Source organism: Mesocricetus auratus, unplaced genomic scaffold (genome assembly GCF_017639785.1).
Source record: "Mesocricetus auratus isolate SY011 unplaced genomic scaffold, BCM_Maur_2.0 Super-Scaffold_100013, whole genome shotgun sequence".
Lineage (NCBI taxonomy): Eukaryota > Metazoa > Chordata > Mammalia > Rodentia > Cricetidae > Mesocricetus > Mesocricetus auratus.
This window is the reverse complement of record NW_024429196.1, coordinates 3,952,207-3,977,956: the sequence shown is the minus strand read 5'-3', so window position 1 is coordinate 3,977,956 and position 25,750 is coordinate 3,952,207. Positions and strand designations below refer to the sequence as shown.

The following is a 25,750-nucleotide window of genomic DNA, read 5'->3' as shown; positions in this document are numbered from 1 at the left end:
GGGTGTTGGGAACCAAAGTTGGGTCCTCTGGAAGAGCTGTTTGTGCTCGTAACTGAGCCACCTCTTCCCTAGTCCTGGACTTTTCCTTCTTTAAAAAAAAATCTCTTTGTATTATGAGCTCACCCCTACAAAGCACCTTACATTTTTATATTTGTCTGGTTGCTTACTGGGTTCTTCATCCCCTGGCCCGCCTGTTGGAAAGGTTTTTATCTGATTGGGTTGACTCGGGAAGGGTCCTATTACTGCTAGAATGGAGATGAAATCTGGGTCAATGGCCCTGGCTCCTTCTTTGGTGTGGAATAGGGAGAAATCAAAACTTCCATGTCTGTCCTTATGAAAATGACGAGAGAAGGGCCCAGTAACATACCTGGTGCCCTGTGAGAGACTACCTGGTTCTAAAGTGAGAAGACATGCAAAGTTATTTTTGTGAACTTGGACTTTACACCCCCCCCTTCTTTTTTGATTACTGAGAGAAGTGATTGCGTCCACTCTCCGGTGGGGAACAGACTTGTGGTTCTCTTGTATGCTGGGCAGTGTTAAGGCATCAGTGTGGGTGTGGCTTGGGATTGGGAAGAGGGAGAAAGGAGCTCATGCATTCAGTATTAGTCACTCTCCAACAGGAATGCAGGCCATTTCATCGTTGGATGTCAGGCATGACATTTGATCATCCATGTCCTCTACCCCTGCTGAGATGGCAACAAATGTGTTTACTCTTTATCTGTGTCACCACAGCAAACTGATAAACTAGTTTTATAAGTTTACGGTAAAGGCATGTGTTTCTGAAGTGGAAATTTGGTTAAATTGGGGAAAGCCGTGTAAATCATGCCTGCCTTGAAATGCCAATGTTTCATTAAACAACCCTCACAGTTAGAGCCCATGTTTAAATGTCTGTTGTGGCTTATATAGATACATAATTACAGCACTGCTTAGTGGCTTACATAGATACATCCTTACAACACTGCCTCATGGTGCACATAGATACACAGTTATGGCACTGCCCAGAATTAAGACTATTTCCTTTGACTGGTTCTGCCAGCTTTCAAAAATGAAATGTTTTCGATTTGTTCTGTCATTAGCAACAGTGACTTCATTGTATTAGGGATGTAATTACCTTGTAGCTAATTGGTTAAATGGATGCTTAGTGTTAAGTGGTTGTTATCATTGAAGAGAAATTCTCAAACTTTTTATTTTGCTTCTTAATATACATACATGCATGCAGTACTCCAAGAATGGCAATGAGTGGAAGCTGCTCTCTGATTTCTGGCCCATTCTTTTGGAGTGCACCAGCATATTTCTGTGTAAACTGCCTGTATTATTTCTTCATCACTCTTAAAAAAAATAGATTCTCACTGTTTATTGACTGACCATGTCCCTTGCCCAGTGTGTGTTTTCTCTCCATCTCAGAAAACCAGTCTTGAATCTCCCTCATGGTCCCTCTCACATTCATATACTTATTAATAGGCTGCTTTCCACCAATTGTAGTTATGGTTTGGTTAGGTGAATTACTCTTCCTGGTGGAGTGTTGCTTGTAACTGAGCAGCACAGCCCTTTTTCCACACTTGTGCTTTTCTGAAACCATCTGTGCTCTGACTCCTAGCCCTGCCCATCCTGCCTGCTGGGAGGGGTCTTTCCACATCACCCCAAGACATTTCCCTGGGAGATCCTGGCGGCTTCATTCTAGGTGCATCATGTTCTGTGTCTGCCCCCAATAGCTTTCTGGGTTCTTGTCACCATTCAGGGTCAGTCTGCCAGTGATCTCTATAGTTCAGGGAGTTCTCTTCCTTCACATGGTCTGCTTCATAAGCCAAGGTAGTCTTGTTCATAGCCTATTCCTTGATTTGTTGGAACACATCTTCTAGTACTTTCCAGAGAAAGGTGCAATGAAGGTTACATTTCTAAAGATTTTTTTTTCTATCTTTAAAGATTTACAAGTAGACAAGGTTATGGTAGAGTGTTTCTTGAGGAACTTGAAGCTACTAGAATGCTGTCAATTGTTGCTTGCTGATGGTTTTTGATTTTCTTTTTTAATTAAAAATATTTTGTGCATGTTGGACTGATATAAAAGTCTTACCCACTACTAAGCTTGACTATCTAAGTTCAGTCCTTGGAGTCCACATAGGAGACAAACTTTTCTACAAGTTATCCTGACACACACACACACACACACACACACACACACACACACACACACACACACACACACACAGAGTTGTGTCTACTTGTTACTGCGGGTGTATGTTCCTGTGTATGTGAGGACACCTGCAGATGTACACCTGTGCCTGTGGAGGCCAGAGGTTGACTTTGGGTGTCTTGCCTCAATCCACTTTCCACCTCTTTTTTAAGACAGGGTCTCAATTAGCACAGATCTCCTCCTTTCAGCTATACCTGCTAGCATTGAGCCTCAAATCTGCTCACCCCCAGCTGCAGCTTTAGATAAGTATGCCAAGCATGCCACTATACACAGGCTCTCCTTCCTCCCATCCTTCTACCTTCACCTCAGGAGTGCTGGGTTTATAGGCATATGCCACCACACCGGCTTTTATGTGGTGCTGGGGATAGAATTCAGGGCTTCATTCTTGCTAGCAGGCACTCTATCAACTGAGCTCTTACCCAGGGAATGGTCTCTATTAGCAGTGGCTTCTAGGATAGTGAATTGTTGTGAAATGTTGGGTGTATTCCAATGGTATTTTGTTATGTAGTTACCCATTATTTTGGTGGTGGTTCTTGTATTTTGACCCATTGCATGTTATGCTGGGGCCTGAGGCTCCTGTGTTTTCTGTAGGTCTTTCTTACAGGAACAGGTGGCATTTATAGTAGTCCAGGGAAGTGTGAACACTGCCATATATGATAAACCCTTAATTGTTACTCCTCTAGTCTTTGTTGATGTGTGGTCTGAAAAGGTACTTGTGCCATAGTTCCTCATGACAGTGGTGTCCATTGCTGGCCTCTCTCTGCAATAGGAGTGAATGCCCAGGAGTGGGCTTTTCAGGCCCAGGTCTTGCCTGCTTGGTTTTTAACTCACATGTTGGTGTTTTTATTTCCCCCATTCTTGTGGTAAAGTATTACTTGTACGTTTGAGCAAGGATGTGTTGTGTGTAGAGCTGCGTCTTTCTGGCCTGGTAGTGCACTTCAGTGACAATGCAGAGTGTCTCAGGCACACTCAGTGCTGCACAGAAGTGGGAAAAAGTAGCAGTAATGACTGCTCTGAGCAATGAGTCAGATACAGTAAAACCGGATATCAGCTTTGACACCTACAACCGTAAAAACAGCAGGAATGGTGGGAGCAGGGAGGATATTTATTGGAAAGTTTTAAAAGATGACTTTAATAAAAGAAAATATCAGGGATGAAGAAAATGGAGACTGTAAGGTACACGAAGAGTAAAAATGTTGAAAACTTGAGAAAGCAGGATAGGTGGAAGATGAAATGGGAGGGTTATGGATTAGCAATAGGAGAGAGTTTATATACCCAAGAGTCAGGAAACTGATGCAGAGCATCACAAATTCAAGTCATAGTTCCAGACAAGCCAGGGGTGAATAGAGTGATGCTCTGAAGTAAAAAGAAAACTAAACCACCACACCACTGCCACACCACCGCCAACAGCCCCAGCACCAGCAGCAGCACCACCAGCAGCAGCAAGAATAAAACCCTTCCTGGGCTTCATGCTGTGGAGAGAGGCCATTCCAGATCCCTTCTTACCTTTGGTTTTTAATGAGGTGTACTCCATAGGGAGAGCCAGTCATGTGCTCATTCCCCACCTCTGAAAATCACTTCATTGCTCACATAACAGCTGGATACGTGTCACAAACCATGTGGCATGTCTAACTGTTGAATCAGGGCCCCTCCTGATATGGAGTCCACAAGTCTCAAGTTCAGGAAACAATGCTCAAGTTATTGGAGGATGCAAAAAATTGTGGGATATTTTAGAGAAGGGATAGTGATTGGCAGCATCAGATTTTGCTGGTAGACCAAGGACTGAGAAAGGGCCACTTGCATGTAGCAGTGCAGAAGCTGCTGCTGACTTTAAGAGCATCTTTGGTAGTGTGGTGGGAGGATGCCAGAGTGCCGTGGGACTGTGGGAAATCAGCCCGAATCAACAAGCACATTGATTATGTAAAAATGTTTGTGTGTTCATGTAAGTGTGTGCATGTCCCTGTGATGTGTCATGTATGTATTCGGAGGCTGGAGGACTACCCCACATGTTATTCTTAAGAATGCTGTTCATATGCTTTGTGCAGGGTTGTTCATTGCCTCGTAGTTCACTGTCTAGGCTAGACTGACTGCCTTTATAGCCCAAGGATTCTCTAGTCTCCTCGATGCCAGTGCTGGGATTACAAGGATGTGCCAACACACATGGTGCTTTTCAAAAAATGCTGTGTGCGTGTGTGTATGTGTGTGTGTGTGTGTATGTGTGTGTGTGTTGCCTTGTTGTACTTGCCCCATTAGTATGTATTAATTACTAGGAGACATATTCTCACAGCAAACTCCCTGATACCTGACTCTTACAAGCTTTCCACTCCCTCTTTGGCAATGTTCTCCTTGCCTTAGGTATGCAAATGTCTTGTAGATATATCTGTTGTGACGGGGTTCCACAACTCTGCATTTTGATCGGTACACATGTGCTTTTTTACCTGGTTCTGGCAACCCAACTCAAGTTCTTAAAAGCATGCCATTTGACAGAACCCCCCCCCCAAATAATTATTTAGAAAACATCTGTGGTTAAGATGATTGCACAATTGATTTATCAACTAGAGGATGAGAACCTTGTGTTTAGCACTTGCAAATTTTCTTGTCTGTCTGGTGGGCATGATGGTTCCACAGGTTTCCTGGACAAAATGAGGTCCAAGAAGACATGGCAGGTAGACAGGGGAGCTGGGAGAAGGTAGGAGTCCTGAATGTAGATGCTAGTGCTGTGTGGGTTCCACACATGGTGGGCTGGGACAGGGAGGTGTTGGGGAACAGACAGGAAAGGATAAAGGCAAGAGGTTTAGCAAATGCTCGGGTAAGACTTCCTCTTTAGGACTGGCTCCAATGCCTGTGAAGCTCACAGGTGCTAATTCAGAAGGACATAGGTCTGTGAAGAGCAGGCTCAGTAAACTGTCTGGAGGGCCATCTGCTTGTGTGTGTAGAAATGTTTTAAGTAGAAGTTAATTTGTTCATGCTAGCGCTTGTTGGGTGTGGGTGAGTGGCGGTGGGCAGAGTGAATGTGTTCTAACTGGCCAGGCGAGAGCTGAGGGGTTCCTATTCCTTATTCACCACAGGGCATTACTTACTTAAGTTTCCCTAGATTGGTTAATATACCATTTGATAAGAAGATTTGGATTGTGGAATGTGGATTGTGGTTTGTCTTGGGGCTGATAAACAAATGTAGAAACAATAAATTCTGAAATACTCCAAATGGTGGTCTTAAAAGCATACTGGGGTTGACATTAAAATTAAGGAACCATGTGGATCAGTTAAGCCATATAGATGAAGAAACTTCCAAGGTGTTTGTGTGTGTATGTATGTGTGTCTGTATGTCTTGTGCATGCATATATGTGTTTGTATGTATCTCTGTATGTATCTGTGGTGTGTGTGTGTGTTTGTGTATGCATGTATATATGTATATGTAGTGCAGTGTGTATGTGTGTGTTTGTATTTTGGTTTGTGTGTTGGTTAGTTTTATGTCAACTTGACATAAGCTATAGTAATTTTGGAAGAGGGACTTTCAATTGAGAAAATACCTCTATAATTTGCCTGTAGGCAAGTATATAGTGTGTTTTCTTCACTAGTGATTGATATGAGTGGGCCTAGCTCCCTGGGGGCAGTCCATTGCTGGGCTGATGATCTTGGATGATATAAGAAAGCAGGCTGAGCAAGCCACGGAAAGCAAGCCAGTAGTCAATAAATAGTACTCTTTCATGTCTTTTGATTTAGTTTCTTAGCTCCAGGTTCTTTAATAGACTGTGTCTCAGAATATACAGGTGAGTGGTATATATTCTCCCCCCCTAAGCTGCTTTTTTGTCATGGTGTTTTATCACATTACTAGGAACTCTAACCACAATAGTGTGTGGTGTGTGTGTGTATATGTCTGTGTATGTTTGTGTATGTATCTTGTGTGTATGTATCTCTGTGGTGTGTGTTTTCTAGATGAACAATTCCTTTTACAGAAGTCTCATTAGCTGAGGCAGTGTGCACCGTCCTGGTTATAGTATTGACTAATAAGGCCTGAGCTGCTTGTCTTGCTGTCTAAACAATGACAGAGAGTAATTCTCCATTTCTGTGACATGTATTGTGTATTAGTGGACCTAAGGCATGCCTGTGTTAGAGATGGGTTTGGGCAGTATCCAGAGAATGCTGACCTTTGCCACTACCTTGCATCATCTTGGCTCATAGATCTGGTGGAATCTGTGTTTAAGCTAACAATCATCTTTTGTTTTCAAGATAGGACTATATCAAATATCCTTTCTTAGGAAAAAAACAGCGTTTATACAACTATTGGGTAGCATTTCTGTGTTTTTTGGGAAATTAGTTCACGACAGCAACATAGTTTCCTGTATTTTCTTATGAGCATATACATCAGGGTTATTGTGGAGTTCAATAACAACTGTGTCCTTCTCAAATTACTTCCCAAATTACAAAGTGTGTGTGTGTGTGTGTGTGTGTGTGTGTGTGTTTAAATATACCACATAGGAGCATTTATTTATTTGCTTGCCTACTTATTTGTTTGTTTGCTTGTTTGAGGTAGGGTTTCTCTGTGTAGCTGTGACTGTTCAGGAACTTGGTTGGTAGATTAGTCTGAATTCAAACTCAGAGATCCACCCGCCTCTGCCTCCTGACTGCTGGAATTGAAGGCATGTGCCACAACCTCCTGGTTTATATTTAAAATTTTTTAAGTGAGATCTTTTTTCCTCCTTTCTCTTTAAGTTTGTTTTTGAGCAGCAGGACCTGCATATTTTGATGGATTGCTTTAAATAGTTCATTATGCACATGTAAATGTGGGTCGGGTTTGATCTTTTTGAGCATAGGCTCACAACACAGCCTTATTGGTCCATGTGTTGGCTTGTCAGCCTCTCTGTCCATTTGTTCAGGCCTGTTTGAAAGGAGTACATTGACTCTCCAGCATGCGTATACAATATGCTATCTGAAGATTTCAAATTCACAATGTATGCCACTTAGTAACATGTTTCTATAGATTGCCTTGCTGGGGTCTTGCATACTTTGTATGTCAGACAATGGAAAGTCTGATCTACTTTAGAGAAATCAGTATCTTGGCCATGAGTTTTCCTGTCACAATATTGACATGGAGCCAAGGGGAAGAGTATATGTGAGTGACCTAGTCATAGAGGAAGTGGAAAACTGATTCTACCATGCACTAAGCCCTACCTGAAATTTCAATCAGTTTTAATATTATTGATAGTCCCTTTAATGATCAGGAGTTTATTAGAGTTGGTGGTGCTAACATATTTGACATTTCTGTTCTTTTGTTCAGGATCCAAACTACTGGATACAGGTGCATCGCTTGGAGCATGGAGACGGAGGGATTCTAGACCTGGATGACATCCTCTGCGATGTTGCTGATGACAAAGACAGAGTGAGTTCCTGGATGGGGCAATCTGTTCTAAAGGCAGTTTTCCAGGATGAGAGGAGAGTGGTGGGGAGGAGCCCTTCCCTTCTGTGCTGGAAACTAGATGAAAAGCCACATGGGCCACCCACTTCTTTCTGATCTGTGTCACAGCAGATTTGAAGAACTTCACTGTCCAGAGGCCAGACTGTAATGCCTCTCCTCATACTGGGGATTTAATACTTACTTTTAAGAACTTTTACATGGCAGCTTTTACAGTGGAAATGCAGCAAATATTCTTTGCCATCTGCCCCTTATTCTTGCCAAGCAGAAGCTCTCCCTTGGCAGCACAGGTCTGTCATGAAGATCTTGTTTCTGATCTTGTAGAATATGTGGCGTCTCCTAGTTCTGGTTTCAGTGCTGGCTCAGTGATGGTCCAGTGTGATGACTGGCCAGCTTGAGCCACTGTCTTGCTAGAAAAGAGGGGTGTGTATGCTCCAAGCATTTCTGTTTGTGATATGTGTGCTTCCCTCTCACAAAACTGCCCTCCTGGTGCCTTTGGTAGTCTTGTACTTTCTTGTCAATCATAGCAGCCCATGCCAGTTTATGCTTGCTGACTGTGTGGAGGGAACGGGGAGGAGAGTAGCTCCTAGCATGGTAAAAATGTGTGACTGGGAGTTGGGTTCCGCATATGGAAGTCAGCAGATTTTTTTATTGTAGTGAGATGATGGGAGTGGCTGGGCTGAGACAGTTTCTTGCCCACACCTCCTGTTGTGCTTGGCTTGAACTGGAATTGCGTAAGGCCTCCCAGCCACAGGCTCGGTGGTAGCACCACAGCTGTGCTGAGGTAGCTGTAGATAGCCCCGTGTCCTCATCACACTCCAGTGTTCAGACAGGGCATTAAACCAGCCAGGCCACTTTAGAAGGCTAGAGGCCAGGCCACACGGTGTTGGGACACTCACCGTGACTGATGCTCTGCCCCACTCTCTGTCCATGTTATTGCTGGACTGAGCTGGCGAGCACTTGAGCTTGCTCAAGCCCGCATTTCTGGTAGTTGGTATCACGCTTGCTCTGAACTGGATAAAATCCCTACGTCATTTCTTGAAATCTCAAGAAGAACAAACATTTCAGGTACAAATATTGAGAAGTCCGAGGAGGCCCAGCTTATCAAAACTTGACACAGCTGGGTCTGTCTTTTGTAGCTACCATGAACCAGGAACATATTGTGTCAAAAAAAAATTGAGATCTTTTAGGCCTGTTTGCAGTTTGGTGGGGGTTTTCTTGGGTGCCATTTCTCCCATTTGGGGTTCTCATTTAGCCAGTTCTCTTTTGAGTTACTGAGAGGGGTCCTAAATTTGTGGTGAATTTGTTGTTAGTTCAGTTCTGAAGCTGACAGCGACTTTCCGGGACCTGAAGAATTCCTGATGCTTTCCCAACCACAATGCTAGAAATCCACTGCTGTAATGTATTTTTCTTATTCTCTCTCTTTCTGCTGTCCATAGTTTGCGCTCTGCTGTAACTAAGCAGGGTGTAGTCAAAGTCCATTAGATTGAGATAGTTGGTGCTTAGACTTTAGGGGACGATTTGTCATTCGTCATCAAGTGGAAACCATGTACTCTTACCTGTGTGATGACAGAGAACCAGGAACAAGGCACACCGGATCTGATCAGTAAAGACTTTGCATATCTAAATCATATGATTAGCAAACCGTATTTTTGGCTTTGTAGTCTTCTATAAATCAGATGATGATATATGTATACATTCTTTAGTGATAGAAAAAGTTTGAAGTTTTAGTAAGTATAATTGTTGTTTATAGTTTCATGTGATGATTCCTAAAATAAGTTTCTAAGTAGAATGCTAATGGATACAACATTCCTAAGTGAGAAATAGCTTCAAAATCAGTGTTTTCTTTGCTGACAAAGAATTGCTTTTGACTTCATAGGTTTAAGGATTTATCAAGAGTTGTAACTAGAAAACTCTATTTGCAATTCAGGGTTGAGGATGCAGCTTAGGAGAATGCTTGAGTAGCTTGCTCAGACTTCTTGGTTTTATCTCCAGCACCCCTTAAGCTAGACATGGTGGTGAACGTCTGTAATCTCAGATGATCAAGATCACCCTTGGCTACTTAACAAGTTTGAGATGACCCTGCAGTTCCCGAGACCCTGTCTCAAAGTACTGATTCCCTCAGGCCAGACCAGAGAGGATATTTCTTCAGTGAGTGAGGTGGGGCTGCATCCTCTGCTAAAGACTATTTCTTCAGGCAGAACAAACCTTTAGAATCTTATTTCCATTTCCTCAGTTTCACTAGAGTTCACACACATGCCCATCCTATGTTATAGGATCCCACTGATCCCACTGTTTGAAGTAGTACCCTCACTTTATCTACCAGCACCCTTTGAAGCTGGGTCTTAATTGCCTTAGAAAGCAGCCAATTGTATAATGAGGATGTGGATTTGGTTTTCAGTGACTTGTGCTCTCCGGCCACTGGAGAGAAGGTCCCAGGACATACTCAGGTACCCTGAGACTGTGTGAATCTGTATCCTGTTCATTTCATCACTGAGCTCATACTTTTCCTTTGTCACTTTATGGGAAGATGCCAGAAGAAACCAGCTAGCACCATTATTTTCCTTATGCTCAAAACTTATGTACAGTCACTAAATTGTTTGTTCCTCTCAAGAGGTAAATCTAGGGTAACAAATGCATTTATTTTGCATTATTCTTTAAATTAGTTCTCAGCACGGACTTTCACTACTCTCCAAGCTACCAGGGGATTTTTAGTAACCATAGGTTTCATAGAGTTGGAGAGGCAGCTTCTGATACCACTAACCTACTAGAGAAATTCATCCTTATAGTTCTGTTTCTTAGGACCACAACTTCTGAGACCATAGTTTATATCTGTTAGGGTTCCCTAGATGAGAGAGAGAGAGAGAGAGAGAGAGAGAGAGAGAGAGAGAGAGAGAGAGAGAGAGAGAGAGAGAGAATGAGAGAGAGAGAGAGAGAATGAGAGAAAGAGAGAATGAGAATGCAGAGGGGATTTATTTACATGCCCAACACAATACAGTTCCCAACAGAAGCTTTCTCACACTGGAGAGGCTGGGAATCCAGTAGTCATTTAGTTCACAGTGCTGGGTGTTTCAGTAGTTTCCATTTGGCAATGAAGGTCTAGTGACCTGCTGGAGAGTTGCTTGTCTTCAATCTGTACTGGAAACCTGTAGAAGTGCTGCACCAACAGGACAGATGAACAGCAACAGCGAGGCCAGCACGCCAAAAGCAAAACTTCCTTCTTCCATTTTTTTTTTTTTAATGTGAGCTGTCACCGGAAGGTGTGGCCCACATTCAGGGCGAGTCTTTCTGTTTCAGATAACCTCATTAAGAAAATCCCTAACCAGAGTGTCCAGTGGCTTGCGATTTAGTTGATCCAGTTAAGTTGGCAACCTGGATTAGCCATCAAAAGTCTACTCCTTGTCATCTTGACACCCATCACATCTCCTTGTGTCATGCTTAATTTCCAAATGAAAATAAAGTAACAAAAACAAAAATAGACAAAATCAGAATTCTACTTGCCATAATATAAACCATCTTGCATACAACCACAAATGTACTATGTGTTTTAAGTAGGTATCAAAGTCCTTGAGGAACTAGAGTCTTTTAGTGTCTCATATGTTTTGATTCACAACACTTAACCACTAATATATCTCAACTTATATTACACTGCATGGTAAAGAAACAAAGGACAGACAACAGGAAAATCTGCTTAGTTTACGTGCATAAATGCACATATGCTTGTGATTTTTTTTTAAACAGAGTACACAGCAGAGAAACATGTCAGTTGCGTTTCTCTTTCCTACCACTGGCCATGTGGCTTTAGCTGGTTATTATAACCACCTTCCTTTACTGCTCATTCTGTATTTCCTCCACCCTCAGCAAGCACCTCAGCAGGTCTTGACTCTTTTCTTGGAGCAGTGACGCATACCTTCATTCCTGAAGGGTCTGTGCCCTCTGTCATCCTGCTTGTATTAGACTGTTGGAGTTTCCCATTGACTTCAATCACAGTACATGGTAGTACCGAGAGATGCCCTAAAGTATGCCTTGCAGTTCAGACATAATTTTTCATACCTCCATCGTGGAGAAGCAATCCAATTTCCCCCTAGTAGTCTGGATCAATCACCCATTCTCACACTGTTTTGTTAGCCTCTTGGCTTAGGGCATAAGAAGCCCAAAGTGGCCAAGGGAAGGTCTGAACTTCAGTTTGTTGTACCTCCTGGCAGAAACACCTCACCTTTGAAAACAAAATACCTAGACTACCAAAGCATAAAAGGTCACTGGAACAGGAAACTTTCTTTTTTTTTAAATAAGTGGACTAATAGGGGTGATAATGAGTGGAACCATTCCCATTTCCACACCCTGATTCTCGTACTAGTGAATCTTTGTTATAGGTGAAAAGGTACCATATATTAGCCACTGATTCAAAGGAAAACCCTGTCTGTCTCAGCCCTCCAGGCTCTAGACACCTAATTGCTGCTAAAATTGTAACTTTAAAGGATTATCACACTGTTCTGTCAAGTCATCTGCTTCAGGATAGTAAAGAACGTGGTAAGACCAGTGAATTACATTACCATGAGACACCACCATGCTCTTTTGCTGGGTCAGAAACAGTACTGTGTGGAATACTGTGTTGGTGGACCAAACATTTCGTAAGTCCATATATAGTAGCTTTGACAGAGGTATTATGTGCAGGAAAGGCAAATCTATAACCAGAATAAGTATCTATTCCAGTAAGGACAATACACTATCCTTTCAGTGATGGAAGTGGTTCAGGATAGTCAATCTGCCACCAACTTGCTAGCTGGGTGCCCTCCAGAATGGTGCCATAGTGGGGGCTCTGTTTTGGTGTCTGCTGCTGGCAGATCTGACATTCAGCAGTAGCCCAAGCCAAACCAGTTTTGGTGAGTGGAAGTCCATGTTGTTGAGCCCACACATAACCTTTATCTCCACCATGATGGTTTATTTGTTCATGGGTCCACTGGGCAGTGGCAGGAATGATCATGGATAGAAGTTGACTGCCTACAGAATAGCTGATCCTATTTGCTTGCTATTGAACTCAGCTGATGTTACCTTTTTGATTGGCAGTCACATGGGACATAAGCATCTTTGCACCTTTTGTCCATTTTGGCAGTTCTGTTCATATATTTCTTCCCCAAATGTCTGTTCTCACCAGTCATGCTCCTTCTAAGTCACTGACCATTCTGCTAGGCAACTGGCAACAGCCCACGAATCAGCATTTAATTATATGTCTTGCAAAATGTGTGATCATGTGCACTGCCTGGCATGCTGCCTACTGCGAGGGTTTCCCTTCACCCGTGCCCTTCAGGGCCATCCCAGAAAAGGGCTAGAGTTCTCTGCTGCCGTCCACATCTTTATTGTGCCTGTATAGTGCGTAGAACTGTGAGAAATCAGACCCTAGTTTTTTCTTCCTCAGGCATCTTTCATTGGCACGTACTCCATGATGCTACGGGTGCATGCTTGGAACATTGTAGCAGGAATAGGAACCAGAGGCATAGGGCAACTTTTCTTTCCTTGTACCCCACAAAACCTTTTTTTGGCATGGTCACATACACGTACCAGTTCATTTGATGAATTGCTGCTCTGTACATCTGTCTTTATGATTTGATGGATCAAATCACACCTAATTCATGATGGGCAGTTCTGGTTGCATAGTAACTTGGTGACTCATTGTGAGACACCCAATTTCCACTAAGGACTAATAGGTCAAGATTTGCCTCTCAAAGGAAGAATACCTGGCTGCACATTATGATAGAACCTTGGCATAAAAGCCCAAGGGATTGTTATAAAAGCCCACTGTGACTCATCTAGAGGAGCTTGCTAGAGACTCCATACAACATCCCTGTCTACCACTGCCACCTCAAGTACCATTGCATCTGCTAGATTATAGGGCCTAAGTGGTGGAGCAGCCTGCACAGCAGCTTGGACTTGATGCTCTGGGCTTTCCTCAAAGCCAAAAGGGCTCTGAGTCACTTGTAATATGGGCCAGAGTAACACACCGAAGTAAGAAATTTGCTACTTTCAGAATTCAAATTGGTCACTAAACTTCCTCTACTTTCTTGCTGTTGGGATGATCCTAATGTCCTTCATGTTAGGAATATCTCTGCATGCCCTTCATCCCTGAACTCCTAGAAATTTCATCAGGGTAGAAAGCTCTTAAGTTTTGGTTAGAATATTTCCCATCCCATGAGGCACATTTGCTTTACCAACAAGTCCAGAGTGGTTGCTGCCTCTTGCTCACTTGGTCTAGTCAGCATATTGTCATCAACATGATATTTTATGAGAGAGACAGAAGGTCAAGATTCTTTCAGACTGGAGATGGACAGATGGCTCAGTGGTTAAGAGCACTGGCTTCTCCTCTAGAGGATCTGGATTCCAGTACTGACATAGCAATTCACAACCATCTGTAACTTCACTTCCAGGGGACCCAATGTCTTATTCTGGCTTCCTTGTTCACATACATGTTAACACCCATAGACATAACATGAAAAATAAAATTAACAACAGCAGCAACAACAAGATCCTTCAAACTAAGTTAAGACACAGGATTGGGGAGTTAATGTATACTCTTGAGGTAAAACTGTAAAAGTATATGCTGGCCTTGCCAGATGGATGAAAATTGCTTTTGGTGGTCCCAATCAATTGCTGTTAAGAAAAAATCATTTGCTGGATCAAAGCTGTGTACCAAGTTCCAGGAGATCTGCTCAAGTCAGGATGCTTATCTGGTTCAGTCCCACATTTGGAGTCATTGCTTGGTTAGGTTTTTGACAGTCTGCTGTCATTCGCCATGATCCATCTGTCTTCTGCACAGGCCATGTAGGAGAGTTTAAGGGAGATGTCATTGAAGTCTTTGAGGTTGGCAGTAGTTTCTATAATTCTTCTAGGGAGGTGATACGATTTTGGCTCAATATTTTCTCTGGTAGAGGCAACTCTGTTGTCTTCCATTTGACCTTTCCACAGGTCAGGGAACCAGTGTGGGAAATGTATAAACTTCTAAATATAACCATCCCACTTTTATACTGCAGAACTGGGGAAATAGCCACAGGATGAGTTTGGGGCCACTGGACCCACTGTGACAGCTCCTTTGATCACCTGACCTCTAGAAGTCTCTACTTTAAGTGGGCCTCAATGCTTTTTGGTATCTCCTTGTACCAGTGTCTGTTTAGAACTAGTGTTCTATGGGTTCCAGGCAGTCTGAGTTTTTCTTGTCCCCCAGGGTACAGTTGCCCTAGTCAAAGGCTATGGGTCTCACCAAAGAAGGATGGACAGAAGGCTAACATCAAAACGCTTTGGTATTGTCACTAGGTCCCTCCTCAAGGGGATGTGGCTGGCCTTCCCTGCATTAAAGGGGTTATGGGTTCATGAACTGCACAAGTCTAGAAATTGGTTGATGACCTATGGGATCCAATGAAGCCTTTATTTTGTTGGCTTTAGAGTGATTACTGAAAATGGAGGGGCTTCAGGGGATCAGATTTGTGATTGAGAAACAGCCCCCCTGTTTCCATGGGTGTGGAGAATGAGTGGCAGAGTCCAGGCTTGTTGGCATCAGGTGTTATTGTGGGTGCTGGTAACCAAGCCCTCTACAAGACCAGCCAGTACTTTCAATTGCTGAACAATCTCTCTAGCCTGACTATGGTTTGATTTCAGTAGAAATACTTAGGGTTACCGGAAAAAGTTTTAATGTTTTTCTTGATAGTTCTACTTCTTAATTTCAGTAGAAAAAAAAATATTAGGCATATCTGAGTATAGCTTTGGATAGAAACTTCATTTGTGTTTTCAGCTTTGGTATGACTTAGCATGGGGAATGGATGATTAAAAAGTTTGATAATGTAAAGTTGAAATACTTTATATAAGTAGAATTCACTAACCAGCTGTTTTGATTAATTTCCTCCAAATGGACTTATTTCGTGAGTCCCTGAAGAAGGAAACATTTACGTTAGCCATCAATAGGAAACTAAATGGCTGTCTAATTAAATCAAAGTGATATGCCCTAGCATTTAAATGTATTCATCACTCTGGGTTGGGTGCAGCAGCTCAAGTGTCTGGCAGAGGCAGGGGTGGCAAGGAGTGTGAAAGGGCAAAGCTGTGTTGGAAGGGGCTTTGCCTCCTGCTGAGAGATGGGGAGGGCACAGGCCTCCCAGGAGCAAGTAGGGCCTTTGCCAGCGCTCACACTCTGGCTGGTGTAAGCCTTCTCTGAGAAAACTATGTAGAATGCTGTCCTGGGCTGCCTAGTTAGGCAGGAAGAGTGGAGTTAGTCGCTCTTCCAGCTGTATTAGTCATTGTAAGCTGAGGATCCGGCTTCCCCTGTGTTGCTTCATATACCAGGGGCATCTTGTATTGTGGAGCCTGGAGCCACATGGTCTGCCTTTTAAGCACACAGTCCTTTTTTCCTCCCCTGTGGCTTTGCAGTATGAGCCTGTGCAGGCTACTTAACCTTAGCTTTACTATCTGCAGGTGGGGGTAATGGTTAAGCCTAAGGATGATATAATGGTTTTGGATGGTGGTTGGTCCTGGGAAAGGTTGACTGCAGGCACTCTTGGCAGTTGGTCACCAACATTGCTATCTCTGGTGTCATTCCTTTCACACCAGCTCCTAAGGGTTTCAAAGCAAACATTAACCAGGCTGTTTTGGGCATTTGTTTTACATAGGTGATTAGCTTCACTTTCCTTTGCCTATTTTTACTTTTCTATCAGTTTCATGAGGGCCCGGGCTGGCAATGGAATTCATCTGTAGTTGCTGGACAAAGCATACAAACTCCTACATCTTTAGATTTTGAGTTTTACACACACACACACACACACACACACACACACACACACACACACACAGTATATATTCTTCTGAAAGACAAAAGGAGCTGAGAATCCAAGTTGATATTTTTAGTACTTGAGAACCAAGGATCATGCTGTTAAATGCTGTTAACTTCCCCTGCTCCTCTGTCCCCAAGTGTCTCATCCTTCCAAAAAACCAGACAAAGATCTAAGTAGGTAATTGTTAGTTTCTCCTTCATGCATGTTTTCTGGAAATAACCTGAAACACTAAAAAGGATCATGCTCTTGGCCCATATATGGAGGTCTGAGGAGAGAGAACACCGGGTCCCAGGAATTGAGCTCAGGTCATTGGCTTGGAGGCACATTTCTTTAACTGCCAAGACATCTTTTGTACGTCAAATGCACTGTCTTTCAGGCTTTGCATTAGACTTGAAAGCATCCTAAAACTTCAAGCTTAAATTAATTAATTAGTTCGTGTGTTTGTATGATTTGTTTATGCTGAGGAGATGAGTGCATGGCCTGGGACATGTGCATAGGTCAGAGGACAGCCCCTGGGGCCAGTCCTCACTTTCACCTTGTTAGAGACAGTATTCACATTTGCATACACCAGGCTGGATGGTCTGTAAGCTCTGGGGATATTCTGACTCTGCTCCCATCTCACTATAGAAGTGCTGGAATTGCAGACCCGCCTGTATGTGAATTCTGAGGATTTGAACTCAGATCCTCATGCTTTACCCATTGAACTGTCACCCCTAAAAACTCAAATTTTGTATTTTTTTTAACTTTTAGACTTATTTTATGTGACAGCTTTTCCTTTCTGTATGTAAGTGTACTGCATGCATGTCTGGTGTTCAAGGGGGTCAGAAGAGGGCATCAGATTCCTTGAAACTGTAGTTAAGGATGGTTGTGAGCCATCATATGGGTGTTAGAACTGAACTCCATTCTTCTGCAACAGCAACAAGTACTCTTAACTACTGAGCCATCTCTCTGCCCTTAAGTTTTATATAGTTCTTTTTTATCTTGATGTAATCACGTTTTTGTTACAAATCGTCATAGAATTCATTGTTTTATAAAGACATCTCCAGTTTCTCATTTCTACTACTTCCCCTCTCTTTCTGGAAACCCCAAGATTGTCCCTTAGGCCTGGCATAACTAGGCAAGAACTCTCCCCCCAGCCCTCATATCTCCCTTGATGACCTCCTTGGAGAGAACATAAACAGAGCCTTCCTTCCCTTGCCAGGTCTGAGGAAGGGCGTCCCAGAGCCAGAGTGGGTGGTAATTGTGCATTCTTAGTTCTGCATTCCTCTTCATACATGGTGTACACTTGAACGTCTCACCATCCATTTCCCGTTCACTAGGTGGGGGTGAGGGGGAGAAAGTTGTCAGAACTTAAGTCCAGTGGTCCTATGAAGAGGCCCTGCAGTGAGGAGAAAGTTCTCAGAACTTAAGTCCAGTGGTCCTATGAAGAGGCCCTGCAGTGAGGAGGTAGTTGTGCCGGGATGTGAAGAGCCCCTGCTGTCTTTTTTTTTTTTTTAATTACGAGACAGGGTTTCTCTGTATTGTTTTGGAGGCTGTTGGTCCAGCCTGGCTCACAGAGATCCGCCTGCCTCTGCCTCCCGAGTGCTGGGATTAAAGGCGTGCGCCACCACCGCCCGGCTGCCCCTGCTGTCTTATGACGGTGAGCTAGAGACTTCCTTGACTCTTGACTCTGATGGATTTACTCATACTCAGCCAATGCCAGGGTGTGTTGCTACACCCAGTTTTAGTCTTGACAAACTACCAAGCCTGTTTAACTGGTGAAGGGTGTTTTAATTTGGTGCTTTTGGGGCTGTCCCTGGTGATCTGAGATCGACGGTGCCCTGTGTCTTCTCGGCCAGCTTCCAGGGAGGACTGCTATCGTGTGGATCAGCTGGGGCCTCTCCTCCCCCTGTTTCAGGCTGGTGTTCCTTCCTGATCACCAAGGAAATCGTGAACTGGATGTTTGGGGTTTGAGGACTCTGGGGAATAATTTTGCTCTGTACTTAGATTTGCATTCTGGGACATCTTGGTTTTTTACCCCCACCGATGGCTAGAAATGTCAGACCAAACCAGCCAGAAACGTACAGGGAAGTATTTCTCCTTCTCTGGTGCTTCCAGGAAGGACTCGGTGAAGGCCCTGCGGCTGTCAAGGTCTTTGAACCTCAAAAGAGCCACTTCAAGAGTCAGCACAAGGCAGGTTGGTACAGAACCCTCTCACCCCTTTAAATTTCCTTAAGAGTTCAAAAAAAAAAAACACCTCTTGTCCTTCTCTATGCTTATTCCTTAACATTCTTGGAAAAAAGTATCTGAATTAGTTTGAACACCTCTGTCTTCAAAGTCTTACTGATGTTTTCTGTGTTCCCAGTTTCTGTATGGATATGTGTGATTTGTGTATCTATTCATTTCTTAACCAAGTATCAAAGTTGTGTCTTACAAATAACACTTGTCACGTTGCCAGAAGATTCCAGTTTCTCATGTGTAATCTCCCAAACACAACTTTAAGACATCTATTTATGTCACCAAAACATCTTGCAAAGAGGATTAGATAACTTTTACAAGCAGCAAAATTTTGGAATAAAGTAAGCCTGTGTGATGCCTTTTATAGAAGCTCTGATTCATAGAGTTGTGATATAGTTCATTCCTTCGACTTTCAAAGTATTGAAAGGAAAACGATAGGAATTAGATGGGGCTGTGCTTTCTGGATGTTTTCTTTTTTTAAATTGTATTCTGTTCTATCCATTGAGTCTGTTCTTCATTCAGCTGTGTCAGTAGTGAAGCTTCTCTGGCCACCAGCCCCTTCTTCCTTGCGGGGTGGTGTCTGTTTTGGAGATCAGCTTCCCAGTGTCCACTGAGCCAGTGCTGCCCGCCTTCTGCTCAGTCTTGAGTATTTTTCTTTCTCCTCCCTGCCCCATTTCCCTTACTGTCACAGAGGCCATCTGTATGCTGCAAGCAAGTCGGTTGACATTCTGATTCCCATTTATTTTACTTTTTGAGAAGCGATCTCATGTAACCCAGGCTGACCTGAAACTCTATGTAAATCGATGATGGCCTTCAACTTCTAATCCTCCTGCCTACACCTCCCAAGTTCTGGGGTTGTGGGTGTGGGTCACCACTCCCAGTTTATATAGCTTCTTGTATGCTAGACAGCGCTGCCAATTGAGTTGCAGCCTCAGCCTTCTAATTATTTTATAAATAAATTGTTCACATATAAAATGTTTATAAATATTTGATAAACAAACAATGATTTTGTAAATTTAGCAGAAATCGCAGTAGCAGATGTTTTGCAGTTAAATATTTTTAGCATTCCTGATTTATTTCTACTGATAATATTTTGAGTGGATCAGTGTAACTTGATGAATCGTAAAACCTGCTATTTGTTTATTTAAATAATTAAGCCTTCTACATAGAGTACATGGAATGTAACAGGGACGAGGAGATCAAGGCTTAGACTTGAAGCATCACTGATAATAATTCCATCGGCCAAGGTTTTCTCCTCTGGCTAAGCAGGAAGTGAAACTGCTTGACCCTGAGGTGCAGGTCTGTGGGCTGGTATTTGACACCTGAGTGTTTTGGTTTCAGTACAGTAGTCTGGAAAGGAGTCCGTCCTTGCTTTGCGGCAGCTGGTGCCAGCCTCCAGTCCTGTCAGAATCCAGTTTGCTAATTAAACTGTGCTGTGCACTCCTAACTCTCTGCCCCGAGTCTTCTCATTGCTCATTCCAGGGGTAATGGTGGCATTGTCCTGCTCTTGTAAAACACACTTGCAAGTGATTAAATTCTGAGCTGTTAGCAAGATGGTGCTAATTTTTCATCATAAATATGAGATGTGGTTTTTGGAAGGTTGCATGAGGACATTGGTTCACAGGAAACACTCACCTGTGTGACGATATGGGGTATTTTGTTTATGGCAGGACAGAACCCTGGCGAAAGAGAAAGGCACCCATCTCCAGAGCATGGTTTCCTGCCAGGAGCCAGCATGTGACTTATAAGGAGGTGTGGCTATAAGGTGTAGTGCTTCCTCAGATTTGTCAAGAACAATGAGGTCATGTATTAAATGGAAAAGACAGATTCTGGTAGTACCAGTTCATGGTCCTAACATTCTGATGAGTGCCCAAAGCCAGCCTGGGCTGCATAGTGAGGTCCCTGTATCCTTGCTAACTTGACAACCCCAGGAGAGACGAACATCACATGTGGGAACAGTCTCCTGTGTTTAGAGGGAGTGGGTTTGTTTTATAGGATGTCTGGTTAAAGTTCTCAGCAAAATCTGAAAGTAGATTTTTAATTTTTGTATTTCTTTATTTTATGTATATGAGTGTTTGGCTTGCTTTTATGTATGTAATTTGTTTTTTGGTACCTGTGGAGGTCCAGAGAGGGAGCTGGAGTTTAGGATGGTTGTAAGTCACCATGTGGGTGCTAGGAACTGAACTCTAGAAGAGCAGCTAGTGCTCTGAACCACTAAGCCATCTCTCTGGCTCCCTTACTTAACTTTCAAATCTTTGTCCCAATACAATGGATGTTTGGGATTTTGCCCTTATATGTAAGTGTACATAGACTATATGAAGACAGCATACTCAAGTGTGTTGTCTTATTTTTGTCCCTGTAATTTAAAAGTGATATGGAATAGACTTATAGTAAGTTGGATTTAATTTTATACCACAATGATACTATTTTTAAAGATTTCCTTGTGGTGTCTCTGTGTGTGTATGTGTGTGCATGTGCACACATGTGCGCACACCTGTGCATGTGCATGTATGTCTGTGTACCGTGTGTGCAGTGCCCTCAAAAACCAGAAGAGGGTGTCAGAACCTGGAACTGGAGTTACAGATGACTGTTAGTTGTTGGCTGCTGAGAAGTGAAGCCTGGTCCTTTAAAAGAGCAGCCAGTGCTTATCAGCAGAGCCACCTCCAACTCCCACAGTTGTATTCTTATTAGTCTTTATCTCCACTGTGGATACTGCCACTCATAGTTGATGAAAAATGAAGATGAATAGATCTGTAAAGTCCTGCACTGTGTGTCATAGAACACTAGAACTTGTGTATGTGCTGGCTAAGTGTCCTATTAGGAAGTTTCTTGCCAGGAATATATGGAAGTATGTTTGTTTTGTTTTATCTGCCCTTTTCATTTGTAAAAGAAATGACTTAGACTTTTAAATCGACCATGTAAGTGTGACTTTTCTTCACTGGCAAAATTACCTCCTGGTCCTAGAAGAAAAGGTGCTGCTGACAACTGATGTCTCCCTGACCTACAAGAGAAATGCATTCTTGATGAGTCTTGCAACACCATTGTTTTGTTGTGTAAATATTAAGATAATATGAATCTTATTTTCTACATATTAATGTGTTATACTTGGAGTTTTTGCTTCCTTAGCAACCTCAGTTAATGTGGTTTCTAAATTTGTATACAATTTTTCAAGGGTAACATCTAATCTTTTAAATATTTAATTTTGGCTTTCCCATAGGCAATTAGGTAAAAATGTACTTTTATCAACAGTACTCAGATGGTTTAAGCCACAGACCCCAGACAGATGTGAAATACTTGCTTCCCTCTGATTACTTTACAGCCGATACTCTGTGGTCTAAACTAAGCTTTCCTTGTTAAGATATTCCCAGTTTTTAACCCTCATTGGAGTGACCTAGTTCTAGGTGGGGGTTGTTTTTGCCATGAAACTGTGAATTGACAGAAATGGGGTATAAAAAGTGATACAGATATGAAGGAAAAGAACCAATAATGTCACTGTATTCATTTGAACTACGATTTCCTGGTGTAGCATACACAAAAACGTGGACTCAGTCCCCAGCATCACATAAACTGGGCGTGATGGTGCAGACCTTTAATTCTAGGGCTTGAAATCAGCAGTTCAAGGTCATCCTCTGCTACATGATGGGTTTGAGGCCGGCCTGGGATAAGTGAGACCTTGTCTCAAAAACAAACGCCTCCACTTTCGCACCAGAAACTGTGATGTCTTGAATTCAGTATTACCTCTTCAGCACCTTGCCTCATGCTGCAGACAGTTTTGACTTGGATACTCATGCCTGTAGCATAGTGACAACTTCCTTCCCCAGCAACTCCTTGAAAGACAGTGGTCAATATTGGCAAAATATTAGTAAGCATTGCAGTTGGGTAAGGGATGCATAATAATTCACTGAATGACTCCATTTTCATGCAGTCTTACAGAATTATACCATGAAAGCTAAAGAGAAGGTTCATGGTCAGGAGGAACCCTAGGCTGACCTCATTAGATGCTCACTTTTCAGTGGAAGCAGCTTGGAGCCAGATGCTCTACTGTGCCTGTACTGATGCTTCTCAGGGCACATGCCCTGGTATCCTTGCTGGGTGGGGTCTGTTGGTTTTGGTGATCACATATTCAACATCTGCCCAGCCAGTGCTGCCTGCATTCTTGTATTGCACTACATCATGAACAAGTGGGATTTGTGGGTAAATTCTAACCAGTCCAGATGTAGAAATTAACAAATACTTAGAAACATCTGTCCTAGGGTTTCTGTTGTTAACATCATGACCAAAAAGCAAGTTGGGGAGGGTTAGGGTTTATTTGGCTTATACTTTCTCATTGCTGTTCATCATCAAAGGAAGTTAGGACAGGAACTCAAGCGGAGCAGGAACCTGGAGGCAGAAGCTGATGTAGATAGAGGCCATTGAGGGGGGCTGTTTCCTGGCTTGCTCCCCATAGCTTGCTCAGCCTACCTTCTTATAGAATCCAGGACCACAAGTCCGAGGATGGTACTCACCCACTATGGGCTGGTCCCTCCCCCATCAATCACTAATTAAGAAAATGCCTTGCAGCTGGATCTTATGGAGGCATTTTCTTAATTGAGGCCCCTTCTCTGACTCTAGCTTGTGCCAAGTTGACATAAAAACCAGCCACTATGACTCCCTATCTATTTTAAATTTAACACTAGTAGTGACTGACTCAGTCCTCACATTTTGGCCCGCTTGGCTCTCATCTATCTCTGCCTGAATCGACTCTGATACTTTCTTCATTTTACAGAAGTTCAAGGTTCAGCAATCGTGAAGTAAGATGAAGATCACTTTGTGGTTGAGCATCTTGTGTTCCCATTTGCCGGGTGCTCCCCGATTAGGGTGTTAGACGAGGCCAGATGGCAGCACAGACAGGGCTGAACCTGGGCCTTTCTGCTGTCTAATGGCCAGGAAGTACCCCTTCTTTCCAATTCTCATCTGTTTTCTTTTTACTTTTCTTGGCAGCTTCCCTTGGCCTTTGGAGGACTCAACACCTGCTTTTGGACATTAGTCTGTCCTGGCCTCTCCCACTAAGTCCCTATGCTAAGCAATCCATGTACAGCCCAACATGTACACCACCCTTGAGGACTGAGTCTTGCAACCGACTCTGGGGTTTGGATGGCTCAGCCTCCCTACCCCAGCGTGCTGCTCACTCCAGGCTTGGGCCCTCCACAGGTTACTGGCCACCTTAGGTTTTCCGTGTTGGGGGTCTGTTTTCCCTGCTGGATCTTTACTGTACATGTATATCAAGTGCTATTCAGAATAGAGTAAATTAGACCCGGATGACTTTGGAAAACTCTGGGTAATATTGTAATATGACACATTTCTGGGCTTTAATGAACTTGGCACTTGTTTTCATGCCTTTGTACCAAAGGCTATAAAATCTTGACAGTCTTCTTAAAAAGTGGATGTGGCTGGTTTTTCTTTTTTTTATATTTATTATTATTTTTTTTGGATCTCTAGGAAAGTTAAATGAAGGTGGAAGAAAATAGGTAGCAGTCATGTGTTAATTAGCAAAACCTCATGGTTTGGGGCAACTGGAATAAATAGTTATCAGTTAATTTAAGGACACAAAGTGACTTGTTATTTTGACAAAGATTCTTTTATCACCAAATGAACCCCAGACTCCCACAAGCATCTTTGAATTCCTACTTTCCTCTCTCTCTGTATTTTACCTTGAAACTTAGGGAAGCATGAAATGGCCTTTGAAAGTGTTCACTTTTTTAATGTGGCATTTTATTTGTGTTTCTGCCAAGGCTCTGCCAGACCTGGGCACTGTGTGCAAAGGTTAGAGTCAAAGTTTGTACCTGAACATGATTCCATTTGGAGTGAAGTAGAAGAAAGGTGACAGCTTGGCACCATACTCTCCAGGCACTTCTCAGGGCATGTGGCCCCCGCCCCAACTTGCATGTGTGTCTTTGCTGGGCGCTTTTGCAAGTTTCCTGCAGCATCTGTTCCCAGGTCTGAGCTTGCTAACAAGGCTCCCTACAGATAGCTGTGCGACTGGTCCTGCAGCCTTGCATTGATTCATAACGCAGGTCCTTTTAGTTCTCACTCAGCATGCACATAATTAATGAAAAGGACAGTCCCAGCAAGCACCGCAGCACATGTGGGTGCCTATTACCAGATGTTTAATTATTGTCATTAGGAAGCATTTGAAATACCTGGCTAGTTCTGAAAGGAGAACCAGAAGGGGAAGCAAACCCCTTGAGTTTTGTCAGATTGGTCCTTCTGTATGCAAGGATTCAAAAGGCCGTGGACAGAGCTAGAGACCTCCACCAGCTCTGTGGGGAGAGATAGTACTTAATTAAGCCTCCATCCTCCAAAGCCCACACTTTCTTCTGTTCCATTTATCCCTTGATTTCTCTCATAGTGCCAAGATTTAACTAGTATGAAAACTCAAACATTGATAATTGCATCTGCAATAACAATATTTAAGCTTGTATATATGTATTATAATGGAATTTATGTTAGTTGTCTCAAGAAAATATTGGGTAGATTGTGCTGTAGTCAGAGAGATACTTTATCTTAAAGGTAAAAATTAAATACTGAGTTTTAGAGGTGGAAAAGAGCCCCGTATAGAGAACAAATAATGCATGTTATAGTCAGTCAGTTAATGCCATGGTTCTTACAACTTAAAGTTATCCTTGGCTACATATAAGGCTAGCCTGAGATACACGAGACTTTAAAAAATAAAACAAAACAAAACAAAATGCGAAATATCTCCTTATTTTTTCTTTTACCTCCAATTTTCATACCGTAAAAACATTTTCCCCTGTGTTCGAGGCCTGTTTCTAGGCGATCCTCCTCAAATATTTGGTTGAGCTCCCATCAGAGATTATAATCAGGGAATTCATATCCGATGAGCACAGGGTATCTCTGTAATTGGTGCCTTGTGTCACTGCATCTCTTCTGGCTCTTATTTTGCTTTGTTTTTAAGTCAGGGTATTAAGACTATGTAGCTCAGACTGTCTCGAAACAGGTGGCAGTCCTCCTGCATCAGGGTCCCAGTGCTGTGATTAAAGGGATGGGCTGCGATGCCTGGCTGGTTTGTCCCTCTTCTGAAGCTTGTTCTTATGACATGGTTAAATTCTTAGAAGCCAA

The 25,750-nt window shown here is 42.8% G+C and overlaps 1 protein-coding gene across 22 annotated transcripts in view; it reads left to right on the top strand.

Annotated features, from left to right (window-relative positions):
- The window catches only part of Pard3 (par-3 family cell polarity regulator), a 531,306-nt gene that overhangs the window by 86,437 nt on the left and 419,119 nt on the right, over window positions 1-25,750 (top strand). For all 22 annotated transcript variants that reach the window (XM_013123087.3, XM_005083451.4, XM_005083453.4 and 19 more), the window contains exon 2: window positions 7,470-7,571. In XM_013123087.3, coding sequence (XP_012978541.1) covers window positions 7,470-7,571 — 102 coding nt within the window. The remainder of the gene's footprint in view (window positions 1-7,469; window positions 7,572-25,750) is intronic.